The 16,857-nt window shown below is 44.4% G+C and overlaps 1 protein-coding gene and 1 pseudogene across 6 annotated transcripts in view; one reads left to right on the forward strand and one right to left on the reverse strand.

Moving 5' to 3' along the window:
• PPP6R2 (protein phosphatase 6 regulatory subunit 2) overlaps positions 1–16,857 on the forward strand; it is a 148,156-nt gene that overhangs the window by 106,436 nt on the left and 24,863 nt on the right. For all 6 annotated transcript variants that reach the window (XM_065551556.1, XM_065551574.1, XM_065551568.1 and 3 more), the window contains 5 exons: positions 1,542–1,669; positions 4,276–4,451; positions 6,249–6,411; positions 6,773–6,861; positions 13,830–14,037. In XM_065551556.1, the coding sequence (XP_065407628.1) occupies positions 1,542–1,669; positions 4,276–4,451; positions 6,249–6,411; positions 6,773–6,861; positions 13,830–14,037 (764 nt within the window). The remainder of the gene's footprint in view (positions 1–1,541; positions 1,670–4,275; positions 4,452–6,248; positions 6,412–6,772; positions 6,862–13,829; positions 14,038–16,857) is intronic.
• On the reverse strand, positions 11,240–12,060 carry LOC101944561 (translin-like; annotated as a pseudogene).

Genomic DNA, 16,857 nt, shown 5'->3' on the forward strand with positions numbered 1-16,857 from the left:
GATCACAAATTGTGTATGTTCAGAAATATGCGACTTCACCAGCCACTGAAATGCAGCCACTGCTGGGATGGAAAGTGCTATGTGTTGGACAGAGCAAGAGTTCGGGACTAGCACACCAGTTAGCATTACAGGGTGCTTTAAGTAGGAAGAATGTAATTACTCAGTTGAAATTTAGCCTGAACGCTGAAATTATGCTGTGGGAAGTTCATTTGTCTATGTGGAGTGGACTGTATCCATGACATCATCTCTTTATTCTCAAAATTCCAAACTGGAAAATTTGTGAGTGAATGATTTACTGTATATACTTGATCATAAGCCAGTTCGTTTATAAGCCAACTCTCCCCCTCTCCCCCAAGATGGATAAGTAAAAATGGAAAATAATTCAGGGGTCGGCAAACTTTGGCTCCCGGGCCATCGGGATAAGCTGCTGGTGGACTGAGATGGTTTGTTTACCTCGAGCGTCCGAAGGCATGGAGGTAAACCTAAGTAAACAAAGTGTCCCGGCACGCCTGCTTACCCTGATGGGCTGGGACAGCAACTGGTGGGGAAATGTTTTGGGGGAGAGAAACTGGGGGTCAGGGGAGTAACCCCTGTGACCACCCCCCACATGACCCCACCCCTAGCCCGGGACCCCCACACTCTCCCCATCCCATCCCTTCCCAACTTATCTGGGGAGGGCCAGGGGAGGATGTCTGTGGCCTGGCTGGAGCTGCTCTGGCAGGCTGGGCAGCGCGGCCGCAACCTGCTCTGATAGGCCAGACCGGGTGGTGCGGCCACAGCACGTTCCAGTGGACTGGGCTGGGCGGTGGGGTCACAGTGTGCTCTGGCGGGCCGGGTGGCGCGACCACAGCCTGCTCTGGGGGGGGCGGGGCTGAGCGGCACGGCTGCAGCCTGCCAGCTCCGGAGCTGCAGCTGCTTTGGAGGCTGGGGGGAGAGCAGCGTGGCCAGAAGGGGGGGTGACTCTGGCCCCGCCTCTTCCCTTCTGTCTCTGCTGCCTCTCCTTGCTCCCTCTGTTGGGGGGAGGGGCTGTGTCCCACCTCTCCCTCTCTATTCCCGTTCATAAGCCGACCCCCTTCTCTGGTGCTTCCCGTTTTTACTAAAAATATTTGGCTTGTGAATGAGTATATCCGGTACTTTGTCTGAAATATCTCTGAGACAGCCCCCCATGGCAGAGAAGCCTCCCTACCACAGTGGGTGAAGTGGGGAGATTTGTACAACAGGATGACTACGAAGCAGCAAGCAGGGATACCTTTTATTTCAGACGCAAGCCAGGCTGTGACAGCCTTATTTCTTATTTGGTATCTTCTTGGCTTCCTGCCTCCAGGCTTACCAGACCTCTGTCTGACTCTTGGCCCTTCCACTTATGTATATTGCCTGTTCCTTATCCTGGGTGAAAGTAAAGTGAAAAGTGTACGTATGCCTCCAGGGGGACTAGAGGTATATAGACACTGTGCTTTGTGAACTCTGCTCTGCACCAGCATTCTTGTTGCTTCCGCCCCCGGGAATCTGCAGAACCTGATTTCGGTTGAAATGTGTTTTAGCCAAATGCATCCCTCTTTGAGGCCTGCTGCAATGAACGGATCCAACAGTTTGATGATAAAGAGGAGGAGGAAGATATCTGGGAGGAGAAGGAAATAACCTATGCAACCCAAGTCAAATCAAGAACACGGTAAGGTGAAAGCAAAAGGTCTGTCTTTTTTTTCTGAATATTGTCAGGTTGTATATTCCAGTTCATTATTCCTTATAAATATGTGCTTTGGAGCCTCTTGCGTGTATAAAACAGAATGGCTTTATGAGAGTTGCTCCTATAAAGAGATTATTGCTTGTCTTAAACTTCGAGCAAGACACCTGTCATGTACAAATGAGGCCAGGCTTGAGGGCATGTAATAATGAGGGAAACACTAGGATACACAACCAGTTGTGGAGGAGAGAAACTGCCTTTATTTGAAGAATTTTTTAGAAGCCATTCCTTTTCTCACCTCCCAGAAACTGAGTGTAAAGCCCATGTCTTGTTCCAGAGGAAGAGGCAGATGTAGGGTTCTTTTTAAAATTGTGAAAACAAGAAAAAATTGTTTTTGGCGAGAATTAGGGCCCTTACATGTGTAGCTGGTATTGTAATGAATTTGTGATCCATCCCTTAGATTTATTAATTATTTAATAATAAATTCTTCTATAGTTGCAGTTTTAAAAGATGTGGACAAATTGGACGAAAGCTTATGCTCTAATAAATTTGTTAGTCTCTAAGGTGCCACAAGTACTCCTGTTCTTCTTTTTGCAGAAACAACCAAGAGGCTGAAATTGAATTGTGTGAAATGTATTAATATTCTCAGTCCAGTTGCTAATGGACAATTATCTGCATCACACAAGCCAGCAGGCCAGGTGGCACTAACTTGCCTGCTGTTCTCGTTCTCAATCTCGATTGAGATTGAACTCACTTCCCTGGCCTAGAAATGATTCTTCTAGGACGGGCGGCAGGTGTTAGGTACTGTAGAGGGGTTGTGTGGGGAAGCTTGCCCTGCTGTTGCCTATGCGCTATATTTTGGAAATAAATACTGTAGAGGACCTCAGTCTCCAGGGCAGTCAGTTCCAGCACCTTTATCAGCTGCGAATTAATAAATCCTAACGGGATGGGTGTGACCGTTCTCGGTGCCAGTGAGAATCAGTTAAAATCAGTGGTGCACACTGTAACACCAGCTAGTTTGATAACTTTAACTTTCTTGGATTTAGAAGGGGACAACTTCCAAATCGAATCTTTTTGTTTTTATTAAAGATCATTTGTAATGTCAATTTTGTTTATCCTTTGCTTATCCTTCGCTCTGACGCTTCTTTCTTGTTGTTCTGGACTGATCACTCATCCCAACTTTTCCATCATTGGAGTGTGGAAAATGTAATTGAGTAAAATCACTGTGTTTTAGTCAGTTTCCATTTGATGTGTGTAAAAGAGGAAAGATTTGTTTACTGTCCTGTGTAATTTTTGTTTATATATAACAAATATACTCCCGCCTGTCCAAATCTCCTTCTCCCAAAAATCTAAGTGAAGAAAGTAGTCTTATGCCACCGAAGATGAAGATGGACCTATATTAATTGAATTAGGCCTTCTGTTTCCTTTTTATGTGTACAAGGTTGAATGAAAGGTCAGAAATATGTAGCTGCTGCTAGTAGGAATGAAAATTGTGGGTGCAGTAAAGTCATAATTCTCATTTGATTAGAAATGTAAGTCAGACTTTTAGTGATCACATTAAAATTGATTTTTTTATTCAGACTCGGTTATCTTGAAAATGTTTGTATGTGTAAATTAGAATATGGAAGGTTGTTTGCATTCATAGTGTTTATATCCTCAGGGTGCAATGCATACGTTAGCTAATTTAGCCCTCCTACCCCCATTTTACAAGTGAAAGAGTAATTTAGTGGCTTCAGTTGTAATTAAAAAGAAATCTATGAATCAAACTGTACAATGTATGCCATGATGTCCATGACAGATCTGCCCTCCCTTGAGTTCTGTATTCTTCTTCCTCTTTCCTTCCCACCCACTTCTGTACTTCGGTCTCTTGCCTTTTTTGTTATGTTTAGTTTAAAGTGCATGCTCCTCAGGGAAAGACTGTCTTTTGATGTGCCTGTAAAGTGCTGTGCACACCTGTGATACTACTGTGAATAATAATAATTGACTTATGAGAAATGATTCAGGATTGTTTGTATAGCTTTATTTAGTGATTGGGAGAAGGGTGTAGTAAACACAGGAACAACGAGGAGTTCGCTGGCACCTTGAAGACTAACTGATTTATTTGTGCATAAGCTTTCGTGGGTAAAAAAACCACTTCTTCAGATGCGTGACTCCATGCATCTGAAGAAGTGGGTTTTTTACCCACGAAAGCTTATGCCCAAATAAATCTGTTCGCCTTTAAGGTGCCACCGGACTCCTCATTGTTTTTGTGGATACAGACTAATACGGATACCCCTCTGATACTTGGTAAACACAGGAGGGATTCTGTAGGGGTTTACTGGGAATATAAATGGGAAATTATGGAAAGAAACTACAAAACAGAAAATTTAGGCTGAATGTTAGGCCAAAATTCCTGAAGGACATTTATTAAGCTGAGGAATATCTCCCGTAGGAAGCCCTGTCTTTTATGATATCAAAAACTACATTGATCAAAGCATTAAAAGACACACTTTAAGGAAGCATCCAGACTGTCCCTTTCTTCCCCCTCCTGATGGGACTAGCATCTAGGACTACATGGCCTAATAGGTCTTTCTAACTCTGATTCTATGATTTAGGTTTGGAGTGTCTCAGACCTCAGAGAGTTCCTCAAAAAGTGATCTAGAGAATGGGGATCATGATGGCAGTGTGGACTCAGAAGAAGAGGAAGAAACAGAAGAACAAACAACACCTCTCACTGAGAACACCAACAAGAATAATCCTTCTGAGCAGAAAGACTCTGACTCTACTGAAGGTAAGAAGTTCAACATACCATCTTAATTAAGTCTCCAGAAACATGTCTCAGGCAGTCTTTCCTGGAGGTCTACCACTTGGGTGTATGTATAGCCACCTGCAAGCCACATGACTATTGAGACTACTCGGTAATGTAGCCTCAGCAGCTGGGAAGTAAAATGCCCATTGTGAATTTGCATCTGTGTATTCCTGCCTTAAAAATGTTGTAGGGATTGGGTCTTGCAGGTGCAGAGAGTTAGAGCTCTGCAAGATTGCAGTGTCAGTTACTCTCCTGGATCCAAGCAGGGTATAATTACTATAACAGTGTCAATTTTTATTAAAAATCAACGAAGAAGATATTAAGTGAGAGGACTAAGGCGCTGACCCCCAGGATGTTTTTAAGGGTTTTATGGCGAGCAAAACTGAATATATTCAGGCCCAACCTTTCTTCCCCCTCCTCTTTTTTTTACTATGTGAAGAACTACCTGTTATTTCAGTTTCAGTTTTGCTGTTGTAAACCCATCCTTGCCGGGCCTGGGAAAGGAGTGTACACACATGAGCCTGGCCCAGAGCAATACAAGGGAATGATCTCAGCATGTAGTGCTTGAGACAGGAAGTGCAACTGACAATAAACAAGAGTGAAACTGACTATACACACGGCACTGTCAGTTGCTCAAAGTAAAACAACTGAAATAAAGGGAGAGAAGTTTTTTGCAAACTTCTTTTATATTAATCTTCGGTGTTACTTGTGACTAGACTACAAAATTTGCAGAGAGAAATGTTATTTTTTTCAAGTGTTGTTGCTACAGAAGAACTGATAGCATTGTGCAAGTCTGCTCCTGTAAAAAACAATAACTTTCCACTGCCATTATCTACTGTTTGTGTTACAAAAACACAGATATTTTCAGGTCATCATCAGAGGGACATCTACATCCAGGCCAATTAAATTGAGAATATTTATACAACAGGCACTTTCTGTGGATCACGTAATTGATGCAGTTGTCTTTGTCTAGAAACTAAGTTCAGATATTGGTACAATTCATGAGTGAATATAGGTTTGGTGAATCACCTCCTAATTTATGCATGTTCCTCAACAGCTGATTGGTTTGGCACAATGCACATTGTATTAAGAGAGGTACTGCATTGCAGATCAGGAAACAAATCACTGTTAGAACTGTGTGTCTGAAACTGAGGAGATAGAAGGATGTTCTAATAGATAAGGCACTGGACTGGGACTCGGGAGATTTGGATTTAATCCCTGGCTCTGTTATTTGACCACCTGTGTGACCTTGGATAATCTACCCAGTACATCAGTTCCCCCCTGTAAAAATGGGGATAAGAGCACTTCCCTACCTCACAGGGACATTGAGAGGATGAATTCCATTAATGATTGACACATTCAGACAGTATGGTGATGAGGGACATCTAAGTACCTAGATGGATAGAAACTTGCCCAGATCTTGCCTGCAGCACACTGTGTGCCTGCAGCTAGTGCATTGCAGTTACAGAATTGTATAAATACATTTCTTAATAAGTGCTCCCCTATTGGGGAGGTTACAGTATTTGTCAGAGAAACCAATTTTCAGATAAAACGGTAAATGGCCTGATTTCTTTCAACATGAGATTCACCTACAGTCCTCCTATAGATTCCCATAAGGATTCCCATTGCACAATTTTTGTTTTTTACCTCTGGGGAATCCCTCCCCCCCCCCCCCCCCCCCCCCCCCCCCCCCCACACACACACACACACACTTTGACCTTTTTTTGTGAAGGTGTGAGGTTGTACAAAAGAAACTTTTGTTTATCTTTGTACCTTCAGGATCTGGGTGGACAGCTGTGTTTGAGTCTGTGAATTCAAACCCCCCGGCACCCTGTGTGGCCATGGATGTTGGATCAAGTGTATGGGATTCAGCAGCACCAGAGACAGCCACTCCTGAGGAGAAAGGATGGGCAAAATTTACAGACTTCCAACCTTTTTGTTGGTAAATGAAGTATAAATGCCAATAACTTCTCCACAAATTCTGAAAGAATGTTTGGCATGTGATTGTATGGAATAACTGGCTAGGGGTCTGTGCTGTAATCTTTCTTTGCTTTTCTCTACATATTGTCTGTGTGGATTCTGGATCAATACTCTCACCTCTGTGTTGGCACTGATTGAAATCCATGGTATCCATATCTCGTACTATAATGATACTGTATATATTGTCACTGTTGCAAGGCTCTGACTATCCTGTAAGTTATTAGGGTTGCTTGTAATAACTTCTTTTTTTAGGAGTTATTTCTAAGTAGCCTATATCAGGACCAGCGCAGCTGTGGTTCATTCTCGGGTCTTTTCTTTTCTAGCTCAGAATCAGGTCCCAGATGTAGTTCTCCTGTGGATACAGAAAGCAGTGACTCAGAGGGAAACCCCAAGCAGGGTCAAGACAAGAACTGTAAGTGGCAAAAATATTATGAAATGTAAAGGGGTTCATTTGCATCTGTAACCATTTTGAGTATTGCCTAACATCCCAGGTTTGTGGGGCAAAGTTCCTGTCCAGTGCTTCCTCACAGATGTTACGTGATAGATCCACTCAGACATATTAGAGCTCCTAAATGTGGGTTAAGCCCCCTAACGAAACAGTAAGAAATGCTGCTACTTTGCATTGGTTACACTCTCATCAGTAATGAAGTAGTAACTTGTATGTTTATAGGATTATGGTTAAATTGCGGAGGCCCCACATTTACACCTTGTAAGCACTGTGCTGTAGCAGCAAATTCCTTCCTATTTCTTTCCAAGTGTTCCTTTATAAAATCAGTTACTAAACATTGTAATACCACAAAAAGTGATCTTTGAATCTGGATTCCAATAGAAGGGAGACGATGAAAGTAGTGACAGAAGAGACTAAAGCACTAATATTGGTGTCTTTGAGGCTAGATTAGAGAACCAATCTGGAGCTTCTCCCAGAACTGAGGCTGAAAGGCTTTGAAATTTTGGTTTAACTTTTTGAAAATAAATTCACACTCCTTTGTGTTGCATGATTTTTATCTGATACCAGAAGTAGAAATGCCAAAACCCAGCAAGAGACGCTATCCCTGTTGTATTTCTGATGAGCCACAGCCAGAAAGTACTGGATATCTAGTGAGATTTTTCTGTCTAATTTCTTGACCCAAAAAAAGGTGGGGGTAATAAGCATTTAAACCTCTGAATTTTTTGTGCTCCATTCAGTGCTAGTTTAGAGCTTGATTCTCCTGTTAACCTAGAAAATCCCCTCTGGTGCTTTGGTTTTCAAGTCCTCAAACTGATCTTACTGATATCAAACAAACAAACCTCAAGACATTAATAAATGCCAGAACATCAAATTAAGAAACTCCTGGTTGCATTTTCACCCATCTTAGATCAAAACAGGGTTTTAAGAATCAATAGTAGAGACACAAATTTGCCCCAATCTTGTCACAGTTCAGAACAGTAAGATTATTAAAGGTACCTATGAAAATCAGGGTAGATTCCCAGTGCAGTTTATTCCCATCCATGCTTCTAGCTGTATGGAAGCACAATCTTTGTAATCCTCCTATGACAGGTCTCTTTTTTGAGTATGGGTCAGTGTGGAGCCCAAGTGCGTGTACATGTGCATGAGACTGGATTCTTTTGAATAGCAGTGTTGGTCAGGGCCATGCACACACTCTATGCTCCTCATGTTCCCATGAGAGGGCATAAAGGGTCGAGTGGCTGCAACCCTCCCTTAGTTCCCTCTTACCACCTGTGGCAATGAAACAGAACCCAGCAAGTGCCTGACTGCTACTCTGTTCAGTTCTTTCCACCCAGTTAGTGAAAAATTCTGTCTTCACACCCCCTTTCTCCGAAAGATGTTCCTTCAAAAAAAAAAAAATGATAGACAACTCCCCTGTACAGTGGGACAAGGCACTTCGTGCCAAGCTCCATGTCTCACGGTGAAGTCTAAGCTCTCAGGGTTCAAACCCTACCTTCCTGCAATGGACTGATCTCCATCAAGGATGGACAGAGCTGATAACCATTTCTAACTAGGAGACTGCCACATCCTGGATAAGTGCTTTTTGTGTGAGTCCTTTTCTGCCAGGACCCACAAGTCCAGGGACACATGGCTGAAGTGGCATTTAGTTGAGCAATCTGTGCAGGTCACTTTGGTCCTAGAGGTAAATGGTTACAACCAGAGCGAGATTGGATAAACCAGTATTGGACCCTATCGAACACTCTTCACGTTCCGAGATAAGGCGGTGGAAAGAGAGTGAAAAGACACCAGCAGAGTCAGCGCATCTGATGCTGACCACCTCCTCATCAGTGAAATCTCCAGTGTGTAAGACCTCAGTGACGACAGCTGTGGTGCCGAGCACCTCTGCACCAGTAGTTCTGGTGCTTACAACTCCGGCTCCTCTATTGACTGCCCCAACTCAAGTAGAAAAGCTGGCACCTGTGCGTGCTCAAAACAGGACACTGGATTGCATAGCTGGTTCGAGCATAAGCACAGCTTCAAGGCCGAGGGAGGCTTCTGGAGGGAATACCTAGGACACCACTCCAAAAGCAAAGCCCCTAAGCAGATGGGCAGAGCAGGAGGCCTGGCCTGGATGCCAGTACTGATCCCCATGACGGAGTTGAGCAAGGACTTCAGGTGTCCATATCAGCCCTGGAGATGTTCCTCATACCAAAGAGGTGGCTGGCAGCATGCCATCCCTTAGCAGTTCCCTTCAATTAAGAGAGAGATTCCTCCTTACCATTGCTAACATGTTCCTTCTCTCCAGCGCTGAGCAGAGATTCCTCTCCCCATCATTGGAAAATGGCCATAAGGAGGGTATTAAAGAGCTCCCATTCAGAGCGCTGCCCCAACTGGCATGGGAGTGGAGCTGGGCCAGCCAGCCCCAATTTGGTCAGGACCCATACAATAGGCCACTTTGGCCATATTAGTCTTACTGGGGGCTGTCCTTCCACGTGCTGAGGAGCAGCAGCTCTCCTTCCTGCACGTCTAGAAAAAGATGATCATGTTTCCCAACGGCTTTTCTGGCTAGGCCACCACAGGAACAGGAGACGATAGAGGGACAACAACAATCCCCATGTCCCAGCAAGGAATCCTCCTCATTGCTGGATGAGGCAGTAACACCAGCACCTATGCCAGCATTAGATGACTTTAAAGCCTTCCAGGGCCTCCTGCCCTGAACTGCGGAGCTCTTGGACATAAGACTGTTTCTACTGGAAGTCTCATAAGCTCTTTGATATCCTGGGTGTCATTGTGATGACACCGACCAGAATTACTCTCCCTAGTAATGAAGGTATACTACAACCAGCCAAAAGGCTCTGGCAGACCTCAGCTATTCTTCTTCCCACCTCTAGGTGTGCAGAGAAAAGGGATCAGGTGCCACCAGAAGGTTTTGAAAACTTTTATGCCTGCCCAAACCTAGGGTTCTTGGTCTTCTTGGCAGTTTGGACTGTCGCTGCAGAGAGTCTTGCCAAATGCCTAGTGGTGGTAGCAGCACATAAGCCTGCTAGGGAACTCCAAAAAATAATTTCTTATCCCATCATAGATGATAGAGTTTGAGGAGTCCTGGTCAGTTCTGGTCCAATGAGAGCATAGACTCACATTTCCAGTAGCGATAAGGTGGTGTTAGTACCGTTATACAAGGCACTGGTGAGACTTCATCTGGAATATTGTGTGCAGTTCTGGTCTCCCATGTTTAAGAAGGATGAATTCAAACTGGAACAGGTACAGAGAAGGGCTGCTAGGATGATCCGAGGAATGGAAAACCTGTCTTATGAAAGGAGACTCAAAGAGCTTGTTTAGCCTAACCATAAGAAAGCTGAGGGGAGATATGATTGCTCTCTCTAAATATATCAGAGGGATAAATACCAGGGAGGGAGAGAAATTATTTAAGCTCCGTACCAATGTGGACACAAGAACAAATGGATATAAACTGGCCACCAGGAAGGTTAGACTTGAAATTAGACTAAGGTTTCTAACCATCCGAGGAGTGAAGTTCTGGAATAGCCTTCCAAGGGGAGCAGTGGAGGCAAAAGACATATCTGAGTTACTACAGAGAATTCTTTCCTGGGTGTCTGGTTGGTGAGTCTTGCCCACACGCTCAGGGTTTAGCTGATCACCATATTTGGAGTCGGGAAGGAATTTTCCTCCAGGGCAGATTGGCAGAGGCCCTGGGGTTTTTTCGCCTTCTTCTGCAGCGTGGGGCACAGGTCACTTGCTGGAGGATTCTCTGCACCATGAAGTCTTTACACCACAAGTTGAGGACTTTAATAGCTCAGACATAGGTCAGGGGTTTGTTACAGGAGTGGGTGGGTGAGATGCTGTGGCCTGCGTTGTGCAGGAGGTCAGACTAGACAATCATAATGGTCCCTTCTGACCTTAAACTCTGAGTCTATAAGGCGAAATTAGGGCTGGCATAAGCCCGGAGAAGAGTACTTGAATGGCTGAAAGCCTGGTGGTGTCAGGGTGCTGGCACTTTGCTACCACAAGAAAGACACTCTCATGCTAGAGGCAGGGGGATAACAAGGTGACTCGCAGCTCTGGGTGCCTCGAGAACTGTCTCACACTTCACCTGCTGGGTGTCAGTAACAACATGGTTGATTTTCTGAGCAAACAATTGATCTGTGGAAATCCATCATAGCAGCGATGTTCCTGTGTTGGGAAAACCCAGTGATTGACATGTTTGCTTTTGTCATCAATGCCAAGTGCCAGAGATTTTGTTCCAAAGTGAGCATGAATCTGAGGTTGTTACGGGACACCTTCTTTCTGCAGTAGTCCCAAATATTCTCATATGCCTTTCCACTGACTTCCCTGAGTCCCAGGGAGACTTCCAAAATCAAGAGAAAATAGAGAGCACTTTTCAGCTTGTGGTTCTTCTAAACTACGGCTGGAGGGCTTTGCTAACACACCTCTCTCACTGGCAACCATCTGAGGTAATCCATGATGCTGCTAGAACAGCAGCTTCTGTTTCTCTCCCCCAGCATCACTCGCTGCCTCCTTATTGAGTCCTCGGATTGACGAGTCATAAACCACTTCCTCAGTTTTCTTGACGTTGTACTTCAAGCCGTCGCAGCGCTTCCTCAAGGAGTCATTTTTCAGATTGAGGAGACGGAAGCCAGAATCCAGCTAGTTAATGAAGGTGGAGATGCAAAGAGGACGAGAATAGTCACTTGCGATGACACTGTTCACTGCCAACCTAGACAACTCACTGGCGAGAGTCAGAATCCCAGAGAGGTAGTCTTCAATGTCCAGGTGAAAACCTCTCTCTCGATCAGCCTCAATTCTAAGTATTTCTGTAACCACTTCTCGAGTCACTAATGTTTCTGTCTCCAAGTAGACAACAAATGCTGCCAGAAACACCAAGCGCTGTAGCATAAACCTCCAGTGTTCGTGAAATCTGTAGTACTGATCAGCTGGAAACTTGGTCTTCAGAGATGCTAGCTGTGTTTTGAATGCACCAAAGTGTTCTCGAGCCTTCTGACACTTCTTTGATATGTCCTGAAATCTAGCTCCCTGGTGAACCCCCTGCAGCAGTATTAAGATCTCCCAAGCCATCTGTTCCAGGGTGGCTTTGCTGATTTCCTCTCGGATGTCCTGGTTGGCGGTGAGGACCTCCTGCAAGGTGATGAACATATCACTGACTGACATGGTGCACTGCCAGGCCGGGCACGCGGGGAGCCGCCACCCAGGGGCTAGGACGCTCCCAGTGCTGCCTCCGACCCACCACAACCGCTACTCAGGGACCTTCCAACTGTTCTTGTGGCTTCGTATTGGCCAAGACTGTTTCGGCTGATGGCCTGCTGCAAATATGTATCTGGCCTTTCATTCAGCTCCCACCCTCTCCAGACCTGTTCTCATAACATCATGGTCAGATACTCCATCCAGACCTGAAGTCACTGCACCTGATGTCATGGCTGCTGGCTGGTTGAGTACAATGGACAGAGTCTGCTTCCTACAGGTCCAGGAAATCATAATATAGAGCAGTAAAGCATATACCAGAAGAACACACATTCACATCAATGAAAAAGGTTTTTCAGAATGGGCTGCCCAACATAGTCTGGACCCTGTCCAGCCCCCTCGATATTACGTATCATCAGCTTCTTATTGCACTTCAGACTGGCGGTTAGCTCTATTAAAGCCCACCTTGTGATGATTTCCGTTTGCCTGTATGGTCAGGGTTGCTCTTCTCTCACCCCATGATATCAGAGTTTCTCAAAGGGTCATTATGCATTTGCCAAAAGTCAGAGAACCTACCTCTCCTGAGACCTCAGTCTAGTCCTGTGACTCATGGAGCCTCCATTTGAACCTCTGTCAGCCTGTGCCCTGCAGCACCTCGCTCTGAACGCAGTCTCTGTTACTCTGGCCAGGAGAGTGACTGAGCTTCAGACACTTCTGGCCGAACCCTTCCCCCCTCTCAGTACAACATTCCATTGCGTCATGGTGGTGCTGCAGCTGCACCAAGTTCATTCCTAGGGTGGGCTCAGAATTTCATCTAAACCTGTCAATCATCCTGCCCATCTTCTTCCCAGAACCACACTTGGCACCTGGAAGAAGGAAATGACACACACTAGATGTATCCAGGACTATGCTTTGTTACATTGACAGGATCAAATCATTCACACTATCTCCCAATGTGTCTAGAGTGGCAGCTGGAAATTCTAATGGTCAAGTCACCTCCTCACAGAGGGTATCAAAATGCTTAACACAGTGTAGCTAGCTGGTGTACCTCTCCCACTGAACATCAGGTTTATTCCACCAGAGCTCCAATAACATCTTCTGCTTGCTTCACAAATGTGCCCATTGACTTTTGTCAAGCATAATGCATTGGACTTAGTTGCTAGAGCAGATGCCATGTTCGAGAGAGCAGTACTACAATCTCTGCATCACTGGTGCAGCTGTAACTCCTCATTGCCACCATTCCTAGGGGATACCGCTTGCCAGTCACCAAAGAGAGTTCCACAGAGATGCATACTTGAAGAAGAGAGAACGGTTACTTACTTTACAGAAATTGTGTTTCTTTGAGATGCTGATGTCAGTGTGGATCCCACAACTCGTCCTCCATCCCCGCTTTGGGAGACCTCAGCTACACGGGCTTTGAATTGTGAGGGACCCGAAGGAGGGTTGTGGCTGCTCCAGCCTTTATGTCCTTGCACGGGGGCACAAGGAAGCACAGGGTCTGTGTGCAGCCCCGATGGATGCTATAATTAAAAAAAACAAGCCACCTCACATATGTGAGGCACATACCTGCCTATGGTGGGATCCATACTGACAACGTTTCAAAGAACCACAGCTGCTATAGATTAAGTAACCATTCTATTTTACTGAAAGTATTTGGGATATATTTGAGAGTTTTAGCAGTTCGTCCTGTGTTTCTGTTCATTTTTTTTTCATGCGAATTATTTACTCTTTTTTTGCAGTCAGCGCTGCCTCACCCTGCGTTTGGAATGTCTGTGTGGCAAGGAAGGCACCTCTGGTGGCTTCAGACAGCAGCTCATCTGGAGGCTCAGACAGTGAGGAAGAGGAGGATAAAGCTGATATCGTCACAGAAACCATCAGTACAGGCTCAGGCCAGGAAACCATCAAACTCACCATGGATGCTAAGAACGAGAAGGCTGTGTTCACCAGGTGCGAAAGAAATCAGCTGGGGATGGGGTAGATATGTAACTAGGGTTTTGTAAGGTGTAATCTGAATCCAAATATGGCATAAGACAATTGGCAACTCACCTCTGGTTTAAAATCAAGTGTAAATCACTCATGGGATGCAGGGCCTGTTCATGAAAACAAGATAAACATGTTCATGCCTGAGAACATCATGGCACTAAGGATTAATGCACTAGCTTTTTATTTTCTGAGACCTGGGTTCTGAATGTTGACTGTAGGCGGTTTTGTTAAGGTGCTTTACAGCCTTCCGGGGTGCTGGGTGCTGATAAATTAAAGTATTTATTACTGTTACACAAATGCTGTCTCAGTTCACAAGTGAAAATGTGGGTCTTCCTAGCCACTGAATCATATTGCAAAACTGCCACATAATTGGCAATATCAGCTCACTTGAGATGTAGGAGTGGAATAGTAGTGGGGGATGCAAGCCAAGAGTGAGATCCGCGAGCAGAGCCACGTGAGGCTTCGTGTCATGAATAACACATGGTGTTACGGATCAGCATTGAGATCGGCATCCCACAGAACTGCTGGGGGTGAGGGGTTGAAATGGCTCAAGTTATTGCTATTTCCTCATTTTTTTGGAAATTCACTCCTAAATTGTAAGACGCACAGACCCCCAGAATTAGACATTACAATCCCAAGGTTTATGGTAATTTATGGACAGCATCTTTGTAAGAGCCCTGAAATACACACCCTCCATAAGGTTTTACCATAAGACACCTCAGGTGAGAGGCTACATTTCACAAGTTCACAGTTCTTAAAAGGGGAATAGACCAAGCATGGGGGGTAAAATTTTGATAAATGACTTAGGCTCCAAAGTGCCCAAATCACTTTTGAAAATGGGCAGCTTGGTACTTTCTGAAATTTTACACAAGATCCGTTTTTTTTCTTTCCTGTTCTCCTCGCACGTGCTTGTAGGGTATGAGCCAATTAACTGGGGACGCAATCTTTTGGAAAGCTTGCTAGGAGCAGTTATTCACCCGGTGTATATAATATAACCATTCATTCCCTTTTGGGGATGGTCAGTTTGAGGTACCTGGCACACCTTACTACTCCAGTGAACACTTTCTGGGAATAAGGAAAGATGGCTCATAAAATGATGTGCTGAAGTAACATGGCTGTAAAACAAAGAGAAATTGCTGGAGAAAATAAACCAGTGACAGATTTTGGTTAATCCAATCTGTGTTGAGTTTTTTATAATCTGAACATTTTTGAATGTCTGTGTCAGTCCAGGCTGCCTTTTCTGCTGTAGACTTGAAATAAAAATCTGATGCATAAAAATTTCATTGCTGACGAGCAATTTGGTTCAGGAGAGCTACTTGGATAAATGGGACCAATTTCCATGCACAGAGATGACGGCCCAGCAGATTGTGCTTTCAGAGACCAGGCTGAAGAAATGAAAGATGGTCAATGTTGCTGACTCGGGCATCTAGGCTAGTAGCCCTCTCTGCTGTTCATAATACACTTGGCTCCTTTTCTCGTGTCCCTTAATCCTTGAATTTTAACAAAATAAAACATTTGGAACATAGAGTGGTGGCCAGCACTGTCTTCCAAATGTGTTTTTTCATCTCTGAACCTATGGCATTTACAGCCGGAGTTGTGCTCTAAATTTAGCTGTCTGTCTTGGTTCAGTTTAACACAACAGCAGTTTAAATCCTGTTTGGCATTTTGCGTGACTTTTACATTAGCTTCACAGCAGATTGGGAAAAGGGTATTCTTATTTTGATTAGCTAGATACGTCATTGCCCATGACACTGCTAAATCTAAGCATTGTAATTTTAGATTAATGTTTTTTAGTAATAAGGATCTCTCTCAGGTAAGTACAGTTGTAACTTAAAAACCAAAACAACAAGGTTTCCAGAACCTGCTTTGTTTTGCAGGATTGTGGTTAAACTAATTCTGCTTTTGCAATGCAAGCAAATACTCGATAACCACAATCTCCACTATAAAAGTGATATCTTAACACAGCCATAATCTCAACCAGAAATTAAAACAAATGGCTGCTGAAACCATCTAAATATATATTTAGGCACTAATTAAAAGTGAGCTGATTTTTCAGAAGAGCTAAACTCCTTTGGTGCCCATTGTCATAAGGGGAAGTTGGGGCTGCCATTATCTCTGAAAATCAGGCCTCTTAAGTCCATAAATATGAATTTAGGTGCCTAACTTTAGATGAGGTTGGTAAGGGAATATCTTTTATTGAATCAACTTTTGTTGGTGAGAGCGACAAGCTTTCGAGCCACACAGAGCTCCTCTTCTTCTGCCCTAGTGGCACAGCTAAATACGAAGTGAAACAGATTGTTTAGCATAATCAGTTCACACGCATTTCAAGGGACCTTTCAAGGTGAAGTGGTCTGTTAACATCCCTCCAGTCATGGGGGTGGGGGAGAGGAAAAAATGCCATGGCACTCTTACTGAAGGAATATCGGGACTCCAAAACCATCCTCACACCGCTCACCACACAAAGGACCAGCTTCCTCCAGGGTTACAGCTGACTTCCGCCAGAAACTGTGAATCTCGGAAAACCATGGATGTCACTTTCCCTGTACACTAACCTCCCTCACAATGGATGGCATTGCAGTCTGCCTCAGATATTTACAAGATAATGAACAGTCCTCAGATATCCACCCCAAACATATTGCCAAACTCATCCATTTCAGCCTCACCCATAACGCTTTTATATTCAGCAACAAACACTTCATTGAAACTATGGGAACAGCCATTGGTACTAGGATGGCTCCCCAATATGCCAACCTCTTTGTGGGCCACCTTGAAGAATTATTTCTG

This window comes from Chrysemys picta, chromosome 1 (assembly GCF_011386835.1).
Source record: "Chrysemys picta bellii isolate R12L10 chromosome 1, ASM1138683v2, whole genome shotgun sequence".
Lineage (NCBI taxonomy): Eukaryota > Metazoa > Chordata > Testudines > Emydidae > Chrysemys > Chrysemys picta.